Source organism: Panthera pardus, unplaced genomic scaffold (genome assembly GCF_024362965.1).
Source record: "Panthera pardus isolate Hobbes unplaced genomic scaffold, ASM2436296v1 HiC_scaffold_2, whole genome shotgun sequence".
NCBI classification, from domain to species: domain Eukaryota; kingdom Metazoa; phylum Chordata; class Mammalia; order Carnivora; family Felidae; genus Panthera; species Panthera pardus.
In genome coordinates this window covers 25,165,602-25,184,142 of record NW_026526765.1, presented here as the reverse complement: position 1 = coordinate 25,184,142, position 18,541 = coordinate 25,165,602, and the positions used below count along the sequence as shown (strand labels likewise).

The 18,541-nt window shown below is 36.0% G+C and overlaps 1 protein-coding gene across 7 annotated transcripts in view; it reads left to right on the top strand.

The window, feature by feature from the left end:
* The window catches only part of DROSHA (drosha ribonuclease III), a 124,452-nt gene that overhangs the window by 46,479 nt on the left and 59,432 nt on the right, over positions 1-18,541 (top strand). For 6 of the 7 annotated variants that reach the window (XM_019450726.2, XM_019450727.2, XM_019450722.2 and 3 more), the window contains 4 exons: positions 5,651-5,820; positions 12,744-12,868; positions 14,504-14,603; positions 16,039-16,146. In XM_019450726.2, the coding sequence (XP_019306271.1) occupies positions 5,651-5,820; positions 12,744-12,868; positions 14,504-14,603; positions 16,039-16,146 (503 nt within the window). The remainder of the gene's footprint in view (positions 1-5,650; positions 5,821-12,743; positions 12,869-14,503; positions 14,604-16,038; positions 16,147-18,541) is intronic. The other variant, XM_019450725.2, reaches the window with a different exon arrangement.

Sequence of the window (18,541 nt, the reverse complement as noted above, 5' to 3'; positions counted from 1 at the left end):
AAGTTATTCTGCATTCTCACCAACACCTGGCATTTTTCTTTCTTTTTCAAGTTAGCCATTTTGTTGAGTGTTCAGAGGTATCACATTATTGTTTTAATTTTCATTTCCCTAATGACTTATGAAATGGAGCATCATTTCATATATTAACTATTTGGATATTGTCTTTTGAAGTGTCTGTTTAAGTCTTTAGCTTATTTTTCTACTCAGTGATGTCTGCCTTTTTCTCATTTATTTGTAGGTATATAGTATATGGATTATAGATGAGACTTTTGTGAGATGTATAGATTGCTAATACCTCCTCTGTTGATTGCTTTTTAATTATCTTAATGGTGATTTTTGATGAACATAAATTCTTAATTTTAACATAGTCTATACCCAATTTTCCTTTTATGCTTAGAGCTTTTTGTATCTTGTTTATGAAATCTTTGCCTATCTTAAGGTCATCAAGATACTCTCCTGTATTTTCTAGAAATTAGATCTTTAATATGTCTCAAAATTTGTTTCTCTAATTGGTATAAGAATCAAGATTCCTTTTTTTAAATATGGACATCCAGTTGACCCTGCACCATTTATTGGAAAGATCATTCTTTCTTCACAGAATTGAAGTGTTACCTTTACCCTTTATTGGCTCAACTGTGTGTGTGTGTGTGTGTGTGTGTGTGTGTGTGTGTGTATGTACACAAATAATACAAAAGTGTGTAAAGCAAAAAAGTAAACATCCCCTTCTAGAAGGGTGAAAATGAGTAGGTGCTATAAATGGTTTGGTTTGTATTCGTTTTAATCCATATAGGGAAAATTATGCTTTTCTTCTTCAAGTGGGATAACACTAAATATGTTATACAGCTTGCCTTTTTTTACTTGACTATTTCAGACATCCGCTATAAAAATACATTGCCTTATTCTTTAACACCTTCATAGCATTCTGTAGTATGAATGGACATTAATTTTTTGGACAGTTCCTCTAGTGACGAATATTTTAGAGATCTCTGTTCTTTTCTCCAGTACATATGAATACTTCAACAATAGTCTTGTACATCTTCTATGAGCTAGAGTTCTAGAAGTGAAATTATTTGTTAAGACAGTATGCACATTTTAAATCTAGAAAGATGTTGCCCACATGTTCTCTAGAAAGGACATAATAGGTAGTTCTAACCAACATTTTTAACAGTATCCTTTTTCTATGTATCTGTCCACATTGGATATTATGTCTTTTATAGTTTGTCTATCTGACAGGCAAAATGTAATCTCATGGTGATTATCTGTATCTTACTTGAACTCTTATGAGAAAGAGCAGCTTTCATATATTTCAGGTATTTCATGATCCTCTCATTCTCATTTACTTTTCATTTATATCAATTTATTATTATATCTAATTGACAGTGTATCAGTCATCATAATTTTTCTTTAGTTCCCCAGTTTACACAGTTTTGAAGACAGTGGTTTCATTTGCTCCATACAGATTTATCCAAAATTAAGCTTATAGTTTAAAACCAAGGATTATTTAATGCAGGCCAGTTTACCAGGAGTCAAATCACAGAGCAACTAGTTTATTGAGATTTTAAGGATTTTCTCAAGTTTTTGTTTCTTTCCAATCCCTACCTCTACCTTTGGTAGCCAGACTATTGATAAGAGCTCTTCTTGAATTAAAGGTTTTATTCTTGCTCTACCTGGGGCCAAGGCAGGGTATAACTCAAGACAGGAAGCTGTACTTCTGGGAAACCTGGTCATTGCTTACATCATCACTGTAGTAAACCCTCGGAATTCCTGAATCCGTTTTGCAAATCTGTTTATTACCTTGCAAATTGATTTCTGGAAATTGCCCCATTCTGGAGAAGCAGTTTTCAAGGCATGGCTGAGAGAGAGCCAGAGAGGGAGACTATCTCAAAATTCCCAGGGGGCCAAGTGTAGTGGGATAAAAACATCAATTGATATAGCATCTTAATATAACTTTCTATTTGGAGAGTGATTTTTTGAGGGGGGAGTTTAGAAAATACCTGTTAATACACATTTTCAAAAGTTGAGATTATGTGAAGACATGTTAGCAGGAATATACAGGAAACATAATAATGCAGTTATACAGTTATTCTCCATGTAGGAAAGAGGAAGGTATTTTTATAGTTCTTAAAATAACTATTACACCATTGAAAAATACTTGTTTAACCAGCCATATTCTTAACACAGATTCCCTAACAAATTGTCCCCCCCCCCCCCCCCCCCGCATATAAATAATCAAGCAATATAAGCTGAGAGAATTGGGTCTCTGAGAAACAGTTTATAAAGTCTGTCAGTTCGTTAATGACTGTCCAGATTCATTCCCCGAAACACAAACTCCAGTTCTTCCCGAATAATGAGCCGTTGTCACAGCTCCAGTCCCAGTGCTGGCAGAATTCCTGCTAACCTTAGCTTACCCGCTCTCATTTCTCATTTATATCATGTCCTATTTATCTCAGCCAATGAGATAAAAATTACTTCCTAGCCCTCAGTGACATAGTTCCATAAATCCCCAACATAAACATGTAGCAAAACAGACAAACCAAAAGAGCCAATTCATTAACATTAGTAAATTCATGGCAGTCTGTGAGCAAGTGGCCATGTTATTTATCTGCTTCAGAAAATCATTCCACAAGTATTTATGGAGTGACTTTTTTACCGGGCTGGGTGTGAGGGATGCAGCCCTTGCCCCACAGGCTCTGGCAGGACTCTGGTCTCATCTTCCTTTTCTTACATTCCACAAGGATTGCGCCCCAGTACTGGACCTGGAGTAGTGCCTTGATCCTCCCCTGGGTAAAACTTTCATCTCCGGTTATCTGTCCTGAGTTTCTGCTTTGTCACAGTGGTAAATACCTATCTTTTTAGGTGTTAGTTGCCATTTAAAATATTTAGCAGGTTTCAGCACGGATTTACAATTTCTCCTTCAGCATCACCGACTTTGCACCGATGTGTATGTTTTTACATGGCTCTAGTTTTGATGCTGCTATAAAGCTCTCTTTTCTCATTAGCAGCTTTGTATGTGAACTAGGTAAAAGCATTCTTAGGAGCATTTGGTGGCCTTTTTTCTTTATCTTGCTGGTATTCTTCTAAATTGGGCTTTGCCCTTGGTTTGTAGGCTCAGGTATTCCCCTCTTCCAATACTTTTTGTTTTTTTAGACTTTTTGCTTTAAATTCATAGCACTTAGTCTATTTCATTGCTGTTTTGTTTTGTTTGTTTGTTTATTTATTTTTAAATTTACATCCAAGTTAGCATATAGTGCAACAGTGATTTCAGGGGTAGATGCCTTGATGCCCCTTACCCATTTAGCCCATCCCCCCTCCCACAACCCCTCCAGTAACCCTCTGTTCTCCATATTTAAGAGTCTCTTATGTTTTGTCCCTTTCCCTGTTTTTATATTATTTTTGCTTCTCTTCCCTTGTGTTATCTGTTCTGTGTCTTAAAGTCCTTATATGAGTGAAGTCATATGATATTTGTCTTTCTCTGACTGACTAATTTTGCTTAGGATAATACCCTCTAGTTCCATGCTCGTAGCTGCAAATTCTATTTCACTTCTCTTTGCGGGGCTAGGAAGTCAGCCCTCCGTAACTGCTAGTAGGGAGGTTCTAGTGCTCTTTTGTATACCTGGCGTTGCATGTATTTGCTCCTTCCACCGTACACCAGTCTCCCCAAATAAAATCTGAGTGTTTTTTTCTAATCCTTATAACAGAACAACACTCTCCACCTTCCTATGGCATCCTGGGCTTCTGTTGGATCCTTGTAGGCTCAGAGTTCTCTTTAGGGGTACTACCAAATGTAGAGATTATGAGCCAAATATTATTTTGTTCTTTTCTTGGTTCCTAGTGAATCTAGTCAGTGTGGTAGTTCTTCTCGGGGCTCTCTAGGGTTCCTTTCTCTCTGCTGTTCAGTATGTATACACATGTAGCATACATCAGCGTATTCTGGTTTTAAAGTTCTCTTGTCCATCTGTTTGCCTCAGACCCCCTGGAAGTAGAGACCACGGGGGGCTCAGACAGAGAGGCATTGTGGCTTTGCTGGGCTCCTTAGCAAAGAGGGGAACATCATGGATTGAGGAAGACATCTTATATGCAGGGAGATTGAAATGAAAGAAGTGTCTGGGAGACACTCTTCTCCCAGATTGCTGCATGGTGGGTTCCTCTGCTTCCTTCTAGTCTTTGCTCACATGACACCTGTTTGAAGACTCGTTTCCTGACCACCATTTTAAATACAGCCGTAGTGCCTTGCCCATTTTGATTCTGCTTCACGGAAGAATGTTCATCTTGACCTGCTCTGTCATGTAGTTGTTTTTTATGGTCTCTTTCCCTTCTCTGGAATATAGGGGGTTTTAGCTGTTTAGGTCACCATTGTGTCTCCAGGGTCTAGAAGAGTGCCTGCTGCATAATAGGTGCTCAGTAAATACTTACTGCATATAAGCAAGTATTTAGTGAATGAATGCATGCCTACATATATAGTAGCTCTAGAGCAGCAATGCTGTCCAGTTCCATAACAGCATCTGAGATTTAAAAAAAAATACAGATCAAAAAGGAATTTTGATCTTTACTTTCTTCTTTCTCAGATGTGTAATCCTGTCCAGGCTCTTATCTCACAGCAACTTATATAAAGATCTTTTATCCTCTTTCTAGTAACCCAAATTCCTTGGGTACCACTAATCCCTCTAGCACAAATAGGACACTCTCATCTGTGCCCACCCATCCCCATCATCTTGGTCCCCTTGTTTCTCCATGAAGTGTTTGGCCCTATGTTGCAGTTCCTAGCATATCTCCTGACCTGGGGAGGGTGGTCATTGTTCCCCATACCTTCAGACTTCTTGTCCTTCCTTGGGTCGAGATTAGGCAAAGAAAAGGGGTACAAGGTGGTTGCATACATTGGTCAAGAAGTTAAGCCCAAAGAGACGGCAGAAGCATGTGAACACAAAATTAATGGCCACATTATATTAATGTCTTTGGTTCATCAAGTACCAGATTAATTGGCTCTTTCCAAGGTACTTTAATTATGTCCTTTGTTGTTTTTATGCTCTGTACTTGGTAACATATGCTTCTGTAAGCCTCAGAGTACTTGGTATTTTTTCCGTGTACTAACTCCATAATGATCTTCATGATATTAGTACAGGCTTTTTAGTGCTATTCATCACGGCAGGTGCAGCACATTAGCACCAAAAAATTAGACCATAATGCAACAATAGCTTATTGGAAACATCCATAAATACCTCATAAAAGCTTAGAATTTCCTTAAGACAGTAACATCACTTCTAAAGAGCTTTCATCTGTTACCTTAGAAGGAATGATAAAATATTTAAGACATAACATAGTTCTGTATATTATAAACTGTGGCTCTTTATGCTAGGTGGTTTTAAATTTATTTAGGTAGGCACTTTTTTTATATTCATGCCTCACAAATGGAGCCTTTTATCATTTATAATGTTGTTGTTGCCATTTTAGTAAATGAGATGGTTTATGAGCACTGTTCATCAGTGAAACAAATGGCTTTTGTATTATTTGGCACCTGGTTAAACAATGTAAATTCTAAATTTCTTTTTTATAAATGTCCTTTTTTCCCCTTATTGTTTTGTTTTTCCTTATTCAGCTGATGATTGGCTGTTAAGTAGCCTTATTTTTCCCTCTCTTTCCACTCCTACTCTAGATGGAGGAAAGGAAGTGCTATCCATGCACCAGATTCTCCTTTACTTATTACGGTGTAGCAAAGCCCTGGTTCCCGAAGAGGAGATCGCCAATATGCTTCAGTGGGAAGAACTTGAATGGCAGAAATACGCAGAAGAATGCAAAGGCATGATCGTCACCAACCCTGGAACGGTATGTTCTGGTGCTTTCACGTTCTGAGACTGAATTACATGTTCTGAGACTCTTTCCAGGTTTGAATGTTGACAAAAACAGTAACAAAACATTTTAAAAGTTTTAAGTATTCATTCTTGTCCTTTGAATAATTTTCCCTTTTTTAAATTTCATTTTATTTTTTTAATGTTTATTTATTTATTTGGGGGGGCAGAGAGAAAGGGAAACAGAACCCTAATCAGGCTCCACACTGTCAGCACAGAGCCCATTGTGGGGCTTGATTCCACAAACCATGAGATCATGACCTGAGCTGAAATCGAGAGTCAGGTGCTTAATGACTGAGCCACCCAGGTGCCCCAAGTAATTTTTCCTTTTAAATATTTAGTAAATAAAAAAAAATTGACAAGGTAGTCATATTGAGTAGTAAATTTCTCTGATTAGTAAATTTTGCCCATTATGGAGAATTTAAAAGTTTTTAGATATGTTCATATCTGATTTTTTTCTGAGTATAAAAGTAACATACTTCACTATAGAAAATTAAGATAATAGAGAAAACATCCCAGAGAAGACAATAAAAGTTATCCATGGTTCCATTTTCCAGAGATATTACTATTTACTTTTCTAACCTCTTTAGAGACTTTCATATTGTTTTAAAACAAAATTGGCATCATACAATTAAATATTAATATTCAGATGTTTTTCTTTTCTTCCTTTTCCAGAAACAACCACAAAATTAATTTTTCATAGTCTTAATTTCTTTATGAGTATAATTTGAAAAGGCTCCTAAGTTATTTAATTTACCCCCTATTATTGGACACCTAGGTTGCTTCCAGAGTTTTGCTGTCACAAATAGTGCTGTAGTGAATTTGTATATGCATGTATAAACACATATATACATAAATATGTATGTATCATTGATTATGTGTCCGTTTAATATTTTAGGAAGAAGTCCCATAAATGATATTAGTAGGCTGAAGATATACACATTTTAAAAAGTTTTTATTTATTTATTTTGAGAGAGACAGAGAGTGTGAGCAGGGGAGGGGCAGGGAAAGGGAGAATCTCAAGCACACGCCGCACTGTTAGTGCAGAGCCCGACAGGGGACTCAAACTCATGAAACTGTGAGATCATGGCCTGAGCTGAAACCAAGAGTTGGATGCTCAACTGACTGAGCTACCCAGGAGCCCCTGAAGATACGCACGTTTTTAAGGCTTTTGATACATGTTGTAAATTGCCTTCTAGAAAGGTTCTAAAATTTGCACATTGACCGGGAGTATATGAGCATGCCCATGTCTCCATATTGGTTATAGTGTACTAGTTTAACAAAAATACTATCAATTTACCCGGGGGAAAAATTATGTAGTTCAGTATGTATTTTGGTTTCTAGCAAAAATTGGTATTTTAAATGTTTCTTGGCCTTTCATGTTTTCTTTTGATAATGACCTATTACTATCTCTTGTCTAATTTTCTTTTGTGATACTTGTCCTTTTTCATTGATCCTTTGCCATACTTATTACCAGTATTTCCCATTTCTTTGTTTCTTATTTTTTTTTTCTAAAAATTAGCCTGTAATGTTAATTCTTGAAGTAAAAATGAAAATATTAAGAGCAGAAAGTCAAAAGTTAAATAGATTCTCTTATAAAGAAAATGCTCTTTTGTATATTTATATGAATTAAAAGTTTTTTCTCTAAAGTATGTTACTGTAATCATAAAATAATTATATATTGGCTTCTTATCAGGATAAAGTTTTCCAGAAATGGAGAATTAAAATATTTTTATGTAAAGAAACAGTAATCTATTTAAACAAAGCTGTTGTTTTTAAAAGGCTGCCAAATTGTTTAATAGCCTTGATTCATAAAAATAAAAACTCTGGATCAACTTTTTCTAGCATGACAGTAACATCTGTACAGACAAAATGTTACTATTTACAAATCAAACATTCCAGCTAATACTGATTGTTTCAAACAAATTTAGACAGTGAAAGTGCTTAATAAAAATATGTTTAAACATAAAACTTGTTTAAAACTTAATCATACAGTTTTTACAATTACATTGTTAGGCCACATAAATAATTGTTAAAGTAACTCTAAAATCTATAAGTCATAGCATTATGACAATATAACTGTGAATTTGGTTTTTCTTCTTAAATAGTTGCATTAATTTACATTTCTTCTGCCAGTTTTAAAGTGGGGTCAGAGGATGGGTGGGGGTGACGGTGGTGGGAGACACACCTTTTCATCTTGGTGGGTCTGCCTGAAGAGTCTCATGATCTGTAGTAGACACTTTGGGAACACTTTCACCCTGGGGCTTCCTTCCACAGAATGGTTAACATTTCCTAAAATCCTAGAATCAGTTGGAAAGCTTTTGAAAATGTAAGAATGCCCTGACTGTCCCCACCCATATATACTTCAAGTATGGGGCCCAAGGATCTCTAGTTTAAAAAAAAATCCCGCAGTGCTTTTCTGATTCATCCATTGCTTGTTTTTGAGCCAAAGGCATTGAGGATATTTACTCCATTGCCATGATTATCATTTAGCTCCTTTGTTGAAGGACTACTGTTTGAGCTAGGTGTTAGTGAAGTACATAGATTATATATGTTGTTTGTCCGGGCACAAACTCGTGGCATAGCCATGTGAAAGTAGTCTGCGATGAATTGTTGAATCAGTGGACTAGTCAGTCGAAAAGCCAATCAAGAAGGCCTGTAGTTTCAGGCGGGATCCCTGGACCAGGCTGCCAGGGATACTTCATAAAGGCTACAGGGAGGTCTTTAAGGAATTGAGAAATTGTAGAATTTATTGGCATGAATAAATTCATATACTTGGAAGGATAAATGGTCAGTTTTGAAGATAATGAAACCAGATTAATCAGGATGAAAGGTTTATGTTGGGAAGTAATCAGAAATAAATTAAGAAAGATAAGTTTGGGTGCCAGACTTGGTGACATGTTAAAATTAATAAAAATATGTTTAAAGGAGGAAAATATTCTGAAATTCAGTATCATGGAAACATCATTTCATTATATCTTTTGCGAATAGAGCAGAGTAGATATGGCATCACATTTTATCCTCTGCAGTGCTTGCTTTGAAAGATTACCCAGTGGTAAGAATATTGGAGACTTTATTAAATTTTTCAAGCCATTATGGTCACATTAAGTACTTTATTGCTGCAGAACTTAAAAGAATTAATCTCCCTCCTGAGGCACTTTGCCTCTGCCAGGGAATACTTTGGTCATTAGCAAGAACTTTTTTTTATTCTTCCTCAAAGCTGGTATGATGGATATTGTAGGGTGTGGCCAAAGTCTAGAACTTATTTCATCTTGCCCCTCTGTAAATTTAGAGATGCTATAGATATTTTAAATCACAATTTCTTTGGTTGATGCCATAGCATGGTGTTTAAAATCATGAAAACATGAATAATTCACTGGCATTTTCAGTTGTGCGATTCCTCTTTTAAAACTGTATCCTGCTGCTTAGATATACAAAATCTCGGTAACATTTCTTAGACATAAATAACATGTTGCTACTGATGATGGGCGTTTAAATAATTTCATATTAGGTTACCTGTTTCTAGAAAATCTTCTCCAAGAAGTTTATTAATTTTGAGAGCAGAGTTCAACTTTTCCAAATACTAGTGAACTTTTGACTGTTAAGTGACATTTAAATATTCTTTTAAAACTTAAGTGTACATTGTTTTCTAATCAATGTGTATGAATTTACACAGATGTATTTATTTTGTCACTTACTTGGATTTGTCAGATGGCTGAGTGGGGCTACAATTATGGGTAGGGTAACCAGCTTGTTTCAGTTGCTGGGGGTTTTCTCAGTTTTACCATTGAAACCCCTCTGTCCTGGTTAAACCAGGCCACCAACCAGACTCTGACTGTGGGCATTGCTGTATGGCAGAACGAATCTTATTGGCCTCCACGTGGATCAACTCTGTGGCATTTGGCTCTAAAGCAGCTGAGTCAAAGAGTTTAGTTTCTAATTAGGGACTGCTGTGAGAGCTGGATTATAAGCAAGGAGGTTATATAATAGCTTTTACCATCTTTTCACAAACTTCACCTTTTAGGATGAAAGAAAGGTATTTCACAAACAGTATGTTGTTAACTGAAGAAGGAAGCACCTGTTCACTTCTTCCTGTATTAGAATAAAAAAAATGAGGCTTCTGTTAAAATTAAAAAGTGTTCTCCATGGACATAATGAGAAGCTTAACCATTTGGTTTTTGTACCACCATACCTTCTATTTTAAAGGTGTAGAATTAAAGGAATACATAAGATCGGGAGTAAGACAAGGATGCTCACTTTTATTCAACATGTATTGGAAGTCCTACCAGAGCAGTTAGGCAGGAAAAAGAAATAAAAGGCATCCAAATTGTATGGAAGAAGTAAAACTGTCACTATTTGTGGATGATATGACTTTATATATAGAAAACCTCTAAAGGTTCCACCAAAAAACTGTTAGAACCAATAAGTGAATTCAGTGTAGTTGTAGGGTAAAAAAAAATCAACACATAAAAATTTGTTGGATTTTTATATATTAACAGCAAACTATCAGAAAGAGAAATTAAGAAAACAGTCCCATCTATAATTACATCAAAAGAATAAGACACCTAGGAGGAAATTGAAACTAGGAAGTGAAAGGCCTGTCCTCTGAAAACTGTAAGACGTTGATGAAAGAAATTGAAGACACAAATGAAAAGGTGTTCTGTGCTCATGGATTGGAATTAATATTATTAAAATGTCCATATTGCTCACAGAAATCTGTGGATTCAGTGCAACCCCTATCAAAATTCTAATGGCATTTTTCACAGAAATAGGATAAACAATCCTAAAATTTGTGTGGAACCACAAAAGATTTTGACTAGCCAAAACAGTCTTAAGAAAGAACAGAGCTGGAGGCATCATGTTCCCTGATTTCAAACTATACAACAGGGCTATAGTAATCAAACAGTATGGCATTAGCAAAAAGAAAAATAGACACAATGATCAGTGGAACTGAATAGAGAGCCTGGGAATAAACTCCTGCATATATGGTAAATTAATTTATGACAAAGGAGGCAAGAATATACAATGGGGAAAGGAAGTCTCTTCAATAAATGGTGTTGGGAAAACTGGACAGCCACATGTGAAAGAATGAAATTGGACCACTACCTATGCCATATGCAAAAATTAACTCAAAATGGACTGAAGACTTGAATGTAAGATCTGAAACCATGAAACTTACAGGGGAAAACATAGATGGAATCTCTTTGGCATTGGTCTGGGCAATGATGTTTTCGTACCGGACTCCAAAAACGCAAAGGCAACAAAGGCAAAAGTAAACAAATGGAACTACATCAAACTGAAAAACTTGTGTTCAGTGAAGGAGATCATCAACAAAATGAAAAGGCCACCTACTGAATGGGAGAAGATATTTGCAAATCAGATATCCAATAAAGGGTTAATATCCAAAATATATAAAGAACTCACACAGTTCAATAACCAAAAAACCCAAATAATTTGATTAAAAATGGACAGAAGATCTGAATAGACATTTTTCCAGAGAAGATACAAATGGCCAACAGGCATATGAAAAGATGCTCAACATCACTAATCATTAGGAAAATGCAAATCAAAATCATGAATTGTCACCTTGTACCTTTCAGAATGGCTATTACCAAAATGACAAGAAATAACAAGTGTTGGTGAGGGTGTGGAGAAAAAGTAACCCTTGTATACTATTGGGAGTGTACATTGGTGCAGTCACTGTGGAGAACAGTATGGAGGTTCCTCAAAAAACTGAAAATATACCACATGACCCATGAGTTCCACTTCTGAGTATTTATTTGAAGGAAACAGAACCACGAATTCAAAAAGATATGAACGTTTATGTTCTAGCAGTATTATTTACAGTAGTCAAGATACGGAAAAAAATCGGTGTTCATCACTAGATGAATACACACGCACAATGGAATAGTGCTCAGCCATAAAAAAGAATAAAATCTTACCATTTACAACAACATGAATGGACCTTGATGGTATTACCCTAAGTGAAATAAGTCCCAGAAAAAGACAAACACTGTATGATTTCCCTTACATGTGAAATCAAAAAACAAAATGAATGGACAAAGCAAAGCCAAACTTAGATACAGAGAACAGATTGATGGTTGCCAGAGAGGAAGGGGAGTGGGCAAAATGAGTGAAGGGGATCAAGAGGTATACACTTTCAGTTATAAAATATATAAGTCATGGCGATGTAATGTAAAGCATAGTGAGTATAAGTCAGTAATACTGTGTTGCATATTTGGAAGTTGCCAAGAAAAGATCTTGAAGGTTCTTATCATAAGAAAAAATTTTGTAGCTTTGTATGGTGACAGTTGCTAACTAGACTGTGGTGATCATTTCATGGTGTATACAAATATTGAATTATTATGTCCTATACCTGAAACCAATATAATGATATATATGAATTCTACTGCAATTTAAACAAAAGAAAGGAAAAAAACAAGGTACATAGAGAACTAATGGAAAAAAATATGGAGAGAGGCATCTGTGTACCCTGAGTAGAAGTAAGCCATTCATTTGATATGTGAAATGAAACAGAATAAGCCAGCACATTTCTTCCCTGTAATGTGGAATATTTCCCGTGTCTTTAGAGAGGTTAAGGAAAAGTTATATCTGACTAGGTGTCCTTTTAAAAGTTTAATTTTTAAAGGTTTCTATGTGGACTACAAAAAAGGACAGACTCATTGTTCATTATGCCAAATGGCATAGACTCATTTACAGGGATGACATTATAGTTTTTATATAGAATAGCTGCTATGATTAAAGTATTTTAAATGACATTTTCCCTTGGGGGATGAGGCTTTCCCAGAAAAAAACCCGATTAATTTCTTCCTTACTTAGGTTAAAGTCAATATTGAAAGTCTTCTTATGGGAATAAACGGCTTTGATTTTTCTCTCTAGAAACCTAGCTCTGTCCGCATTGATCAACTGGATCGTGAACAGTTCAACCCTGATGTGATTACTTTTCCGATTATCGTCCATTTTGGGATACGCCCTGCACAGTTGAGTTATGCAGGAGATCCACAGTAAGATATTTCTCAGTGTTTGTCATAGCCAATTTCACCTTCTACTAACAGCTGAATTAGCAGAGGAATACCCTTTAGTGGATGCTTTCTTTGTAAAAAATTAAGACCTGAAATGAGCCATGTTTCCAAATTTAGGTTACCAAATGAAACACGTTTTGGTAGCTCCTGAAGAATTATTTTCTCTATTGATTTGACTGTAGGTAATTATTATTCAATAGGATTATCCTTGGCAGTTTTGGTCAACATGAGTCCTGTATGTTTTTAACCTTTAAGGAACTTTTCCTTTATTCATCATTATAATATTTATTGTTATTATTATTATTTACTTTTCCAGTGTACTCTAGAGGAAAGTAACACCATGTTGGTTCCTAGCACTGCCGGATTTATGCAGAGTTCTATTTTGGGAGGCATCTTAATAAGCTCAGGATCCTATGCAAAGTCAAAGGTTGTGTTCTAAGGAGAAGGCATGACTTCTGACTCTTAGAATTGATGTTACTTTCCACGTTTGAGTTTTTCCAACTCGCTTGTTAGTGTTTTTCTGGGAGAAGCTGAGGATGTGTGGGAATAGAAATAGTTCCATTATATTCTTCAGAAGTGTTTGGATTTCCTACCTCGTTAAACAAACGAAAAAATGGTTTCCTGACTTAATTTTTTTTTTTAAGGATTCATAATGGGAGAAAAGGGCATGGGAGATTTTCAATTCATAAATACAATTCTGGCTGATACATTAGAAGAGGCTAAAGGGTTTTGTTCTTTTTTTCCCCCCTTTGGATAAAAGTATGAAGCAGTGAACCAGGCACTGTGTAAGTACTTCTTTCTTTCCTCCATTCTCTAAAAAATTGTTACCAAAAAGGAGAGACCCAGCTAAGGCCGAGAAAGGAGCAGTTTGAATATGACAAAATTCTTTGAAAGTCCCTTCTTGTCAAAAATGTTAGTAGAATGTGATAGGCTGTCGTGGACTCTCCGATGGCAGGACTGTGTGCTGCTAAAGGACCGCATTTCTCTTCATTCCCAGGACGCTTTAACAGGATCCTTTACACTGAGCCAGCTTATCCCATATTTGGCTGCAACAAATAAGCTTATTTTTGTCATGGTAAATACAAATTGGTGCACACCATTCGTCTTTTTCCTTCTCCAGTGGAGAAATGGAGACATCTGTGTAGCTTGGGTATTGGCATGGATGGGGTTCTCTTTTCTAATATTCTCCAGCTTTTATTTTCAATGTAGGCAGTTCAGAGACCGACAGTATCCTTGTTAAGTAAGGGATCTTTCTTTCAACAACCTCAGAAAGTACATATTTAAATAAAATAGGTAATGATGAGAAATGATACATATTTCTGTTGGTTTTTATGTTTCTTTGGAATTCTTTCCAGAGAGATTTAGGCATATAGTGACACCTCATTTTCAACACAGACTTATAATAATGAACTTAATTACTAGGTTCCAGATGACTCTTGGTCATCCTGCCCCACTGCCCCCAAATCATATCCTTCCTTAGAATGAAGGTTTGTTACCATTAAGGATCTCCAAAAGAATGTAATTTATGATTCAGCAGGCCTATTAAAACAACTGGTTTTATTGCACTTCAGATTCTCATACTCCTTGTCTGAGATGTCTGTCTGTCCTTTTCCTTAGGTACCAGAAACTGTGGAAGAGTTATGTGAAACTTCGTCACCTCCTAGCAAATAGTCCCAAAGTTAAACAAACTGACAAACAGAAGCTGGCACAAAGGGAGGTTGGTATCAAATCCTGTTCTGTGATAAATGATGATGTGCTTCAGATTTATTTCAAGATTATTGCATTACACCATTCTTCTAGAATAAGGTGGAAAAACACTTAAAAATATCATACTTTTTCCTCACATTGGTATATAGATTGATTTTCTTTTCCATCTTTCAGTATCTAAGCATTTTGCCCCTAAAAAGACCAGTTTCTTCATGGATTCCTACGATTGGGAATAAATGTATCTTTTAGAAATTTTCCAAATTTTAAAACTTGCTAGGTCAGTTTTTTATCATTAATTAGACTGCATATAGTACAACGTGGGTCTTACTCAAGTTTCTTCATCTTAAGGTTGTAAAAGATTATCTTCCATATGTCTGTTAGTTTAGTAGGGTGAACTTCTAAGGTTTTATATCCCAAATTCCATATTTTTTACTAATGGGTAGTATTATCCCTGTATTCCAGGATTATTTATGTTTTAATTCTTAATTCATAATTTTAAGAATAAGTGGATTCAATGTCAACATAGATTTTATCTCATTGAAGTTTTATTCTGCTTTGGTAGTATAAGAGAACCAGACTTTGAAGATGGGAAAAGCGTTTGAATTCTGGTCTTGTCCACTTCCTGTGATTTGAGCCAGACATCTTCATTAAAAAGGAGGGAAACAAGGCTAAGAGAGGCTGACTCAAATTTCTCTCTGTTGGTGGACCCAGGGAAATAGGTGCTTGTGTGGACTTCTGAAATACTCCATTGAACTTTCCCCCCAATGGTATTTGGTCTGTGGTAGGCACTTAATGGTGGGAGTGGTGCAGTAGTTGTTGTTGTGAGTTCCTGTGAGATGAGTTCCTGTGAGATTCTTATTGAGTAAGCATACAAATATAAAATTATTTTTTATAATTAGTTTTTTGAAGGGAGGTAAAAGGGAAGAGTCTTGCAAAGTCTTGATTATGTCTTGCAAAAGTTTTGAATCATTGTCTTTTTAAAATAAAATGTACCCCTGCAAGAGTTTTTGTAAGGGTTTTGCAAATTAGAAGCAACTTTTAGAATTAGGTGGGTTGCAGGTTAATTTACTGATTGTCTTTCTTAGATGTAAATGCTTAACATAAGGCTTGATATAAGTATAATTTTTACATGATGATTTTAAGTCCCAAACATCACATTTTGTTTATCAGTACAAGGTCATTTTTTACTTGAACTCACCAGAATAGTCGATTTGGTTTAGATTTTTTTTCTTATGTAGTTACCAGGAAAGACCGACTTACACCCAAGGCTTTGAGGATCCTGGCCTTCATTTCAAATAAAATATTGTAATTTGGCATAAAGAGGTTTGAATACCTGAATATAAGGGTGATATTCAGTGAATCCAGCTTATAGTCTAATGCTTGATGTTTGGCTTAATATTACCTTACAACTGTCAGGTTACTTATCGTAATGAGTTCTTTTTTAGGAAGCGCTCCAAAAAATACGACAGAAGAATACAATGAGGCGAGAAGTAACTGTGGAGCTGAGTAGTCAAGGATTTTGGAAAACTGGCATCCGTTCTGATGTCTGTCAGGTGATGACGCCTCTGAGAACACAATTATACCTATATATCTCTTTTTTTAAAAGACATCTGCCACTGAAGTTTACCTAATATCTATGAATTTCCGTAGAACATACTGTCTTATAGCTAAATGGAACACCAACCATAAATTGTTTTCTGTTGTTTGGGTTTTGTTTTTGTGTCCATTTTCATGTTGTCTTGTTCAGTTTTGTGTGTGTGTGTGCACGTGTATGTGTGTGCCACTGCGTGTGTACACGTGTGCATGTGCGCAGTGGTGGGCAGTTACTTAGTAGTACTAAATTCTGTCTCTGCATGTTGAGTGAAGGCAAGTCTGTTCTTGAAATGCCCCCGCCTGTTCGCAGCACCTGTGTGGGTGCTTCTGAAAAGAGCTCCAGCAGCTCTACAGGCAGACTCCTGAAGGTGGTGTGTACAAACTTTCCAGACGGATGACTCAAACTTATACTTTAGAGAATTGAAGGCATTAATGAACAGAACCAGTGTAAATTTCATATTTGAGCCAAATGATAATAGTTTTTGATGGGTGAACTAATAGAAGAACAATTCAGCTATATATGACTGTCTCACTAGTAACTATTTTTGTTTTCCCTATGAGTGGAATTTATACCAGATTAGAGATTCCTAAAACCGAGCATCTCCCTGGGCTCTTCACTTGATTCTTTTGTTATGATTGGTACTGGTTATGCTCCATGGGAATTACAGTAGCAGAAATGAGTACACAGGCAGGGATCAAGTAATGTAGTTCACTGTGTTCAGGCTTTTGGAAGAATACTTACAGGCTTCCACTTAATTCTGTTTTGATGGTAGTATATATTGTAGTCAGTTCAAGCAGTCTTAGGAATTTATTTCATCATAATGAGGTTTATTTTTTCCTTAAGTCGGTGTTGGCATTTAATTATTATATTGAACAGTGGGATTTAATCTTATCATTAAATGTATTGCTGTGTAATTCATTTATGTTGTGATGTCTGGAGCTACATATTTTTGTGTTAAGATTAATTGCTATTGATGCAGTGTTACTAAATAGTTTGAGAATAGTTACCAACAGTGGCAACCACCTATATCTACCAAGTCTTCAGTTACTTTGTTAACTGACCAATTTTTTTTTTTTACCATAAGTACTTTCAGGAGTGAGTATCTCTGTTGATTCTTTCTTAAAGCCACTTGAAGCCATGATACCCAGGTTTTCAGTTTCTCCCAAACCAACATAATGTCATCCTAAGGTAGACATTATAAGAACAATATGCAGAATGTTCAACAATCTGTTCAAAATCTGGTGCTTTCAGTGATAAGTCAGAATTGATAGAGACATCATAAAATTGTGGAACATTATAAACTGGAAGGAACCTTAGAGATCTTTCAGTTCAGTGGGTTTTAAACGTGTGTGTGTGTGTGTGTGTGTTTTTTTTTTTTTTTTTTTGACAAAACCCTATAGAGCCCTAATTTGTAAAAAGATAGAAAATAACTAAGGGGTGGTGGGAGTGGATGGAGTATCCTGTTGTATTGATTTCCACCCTTGTAGCAGGCCCTAAGGCAGTTTTGTTCCACTGGACACAATTTTGTTTAAAGTATTGAGCCCTTGGGGCACCTGGGTGACTAAGTTAAGCATCCATTCTTGATCTGATCTTGATTGGCTTGGGTCATGATCTCACTTGTTGTGAGATTGAGCCCCACCTCTGCTCTGTGCTGGGCAGTTGGCTCCATGCTGGGCTTGGAGCCTGCTTAAGATTCTCTCCATCTCCTTCTGCCTCTCTCCCTATCCTCAAAATAAATAAATAAATAAATAAATAAATAAATACAAAATAAAATTAAAATAAAACAAAGAGCCCTTTCCCCCCCCCTTTCTTTCAGTGAAATGCGTGCATATGGGTGCTGAATAATCTTTTCCACTGCAGTTCTGTGTTCTTCAGCTGTGTCACAGATTTCTTATTCTGGCTTGTCAGCTAGATTAGAAGTAGCTGGAGGACTAGGTTATCATCTCTTTATGTATTATATTTAACCTTCTGTCTGGAGATTGGCAGGCAAAAGCACTCAGTTAATTCCTTTTACTAACTGGTCAGAGAAATTGGACCCTGATTAAAACTCCTGCCAAGGTGAGTACTCCTTGATCTAATAATAGTCCTTTGCTCTGAAGGACTCCCACTCTCCCAAAGACAACTGCCATCTGTTTAGAAGCCATGCTTCCAGTCTCCAATCCTATTTTTTACAAGTAATGTTGGCTTTATTTAATTTCTTATCCTAGAATAAATGTTTCTTTTTGTGTGTGTTCCTGAAATCAGATGGCAGGTGGCATGTAATAATGCAGTTTAAAACATTCAAACTAAAGGCATTTAGTATGTTTGGTAATGAAGAATAAGAATCTGAGAAAGAGCAGTTAAATGAAATTATA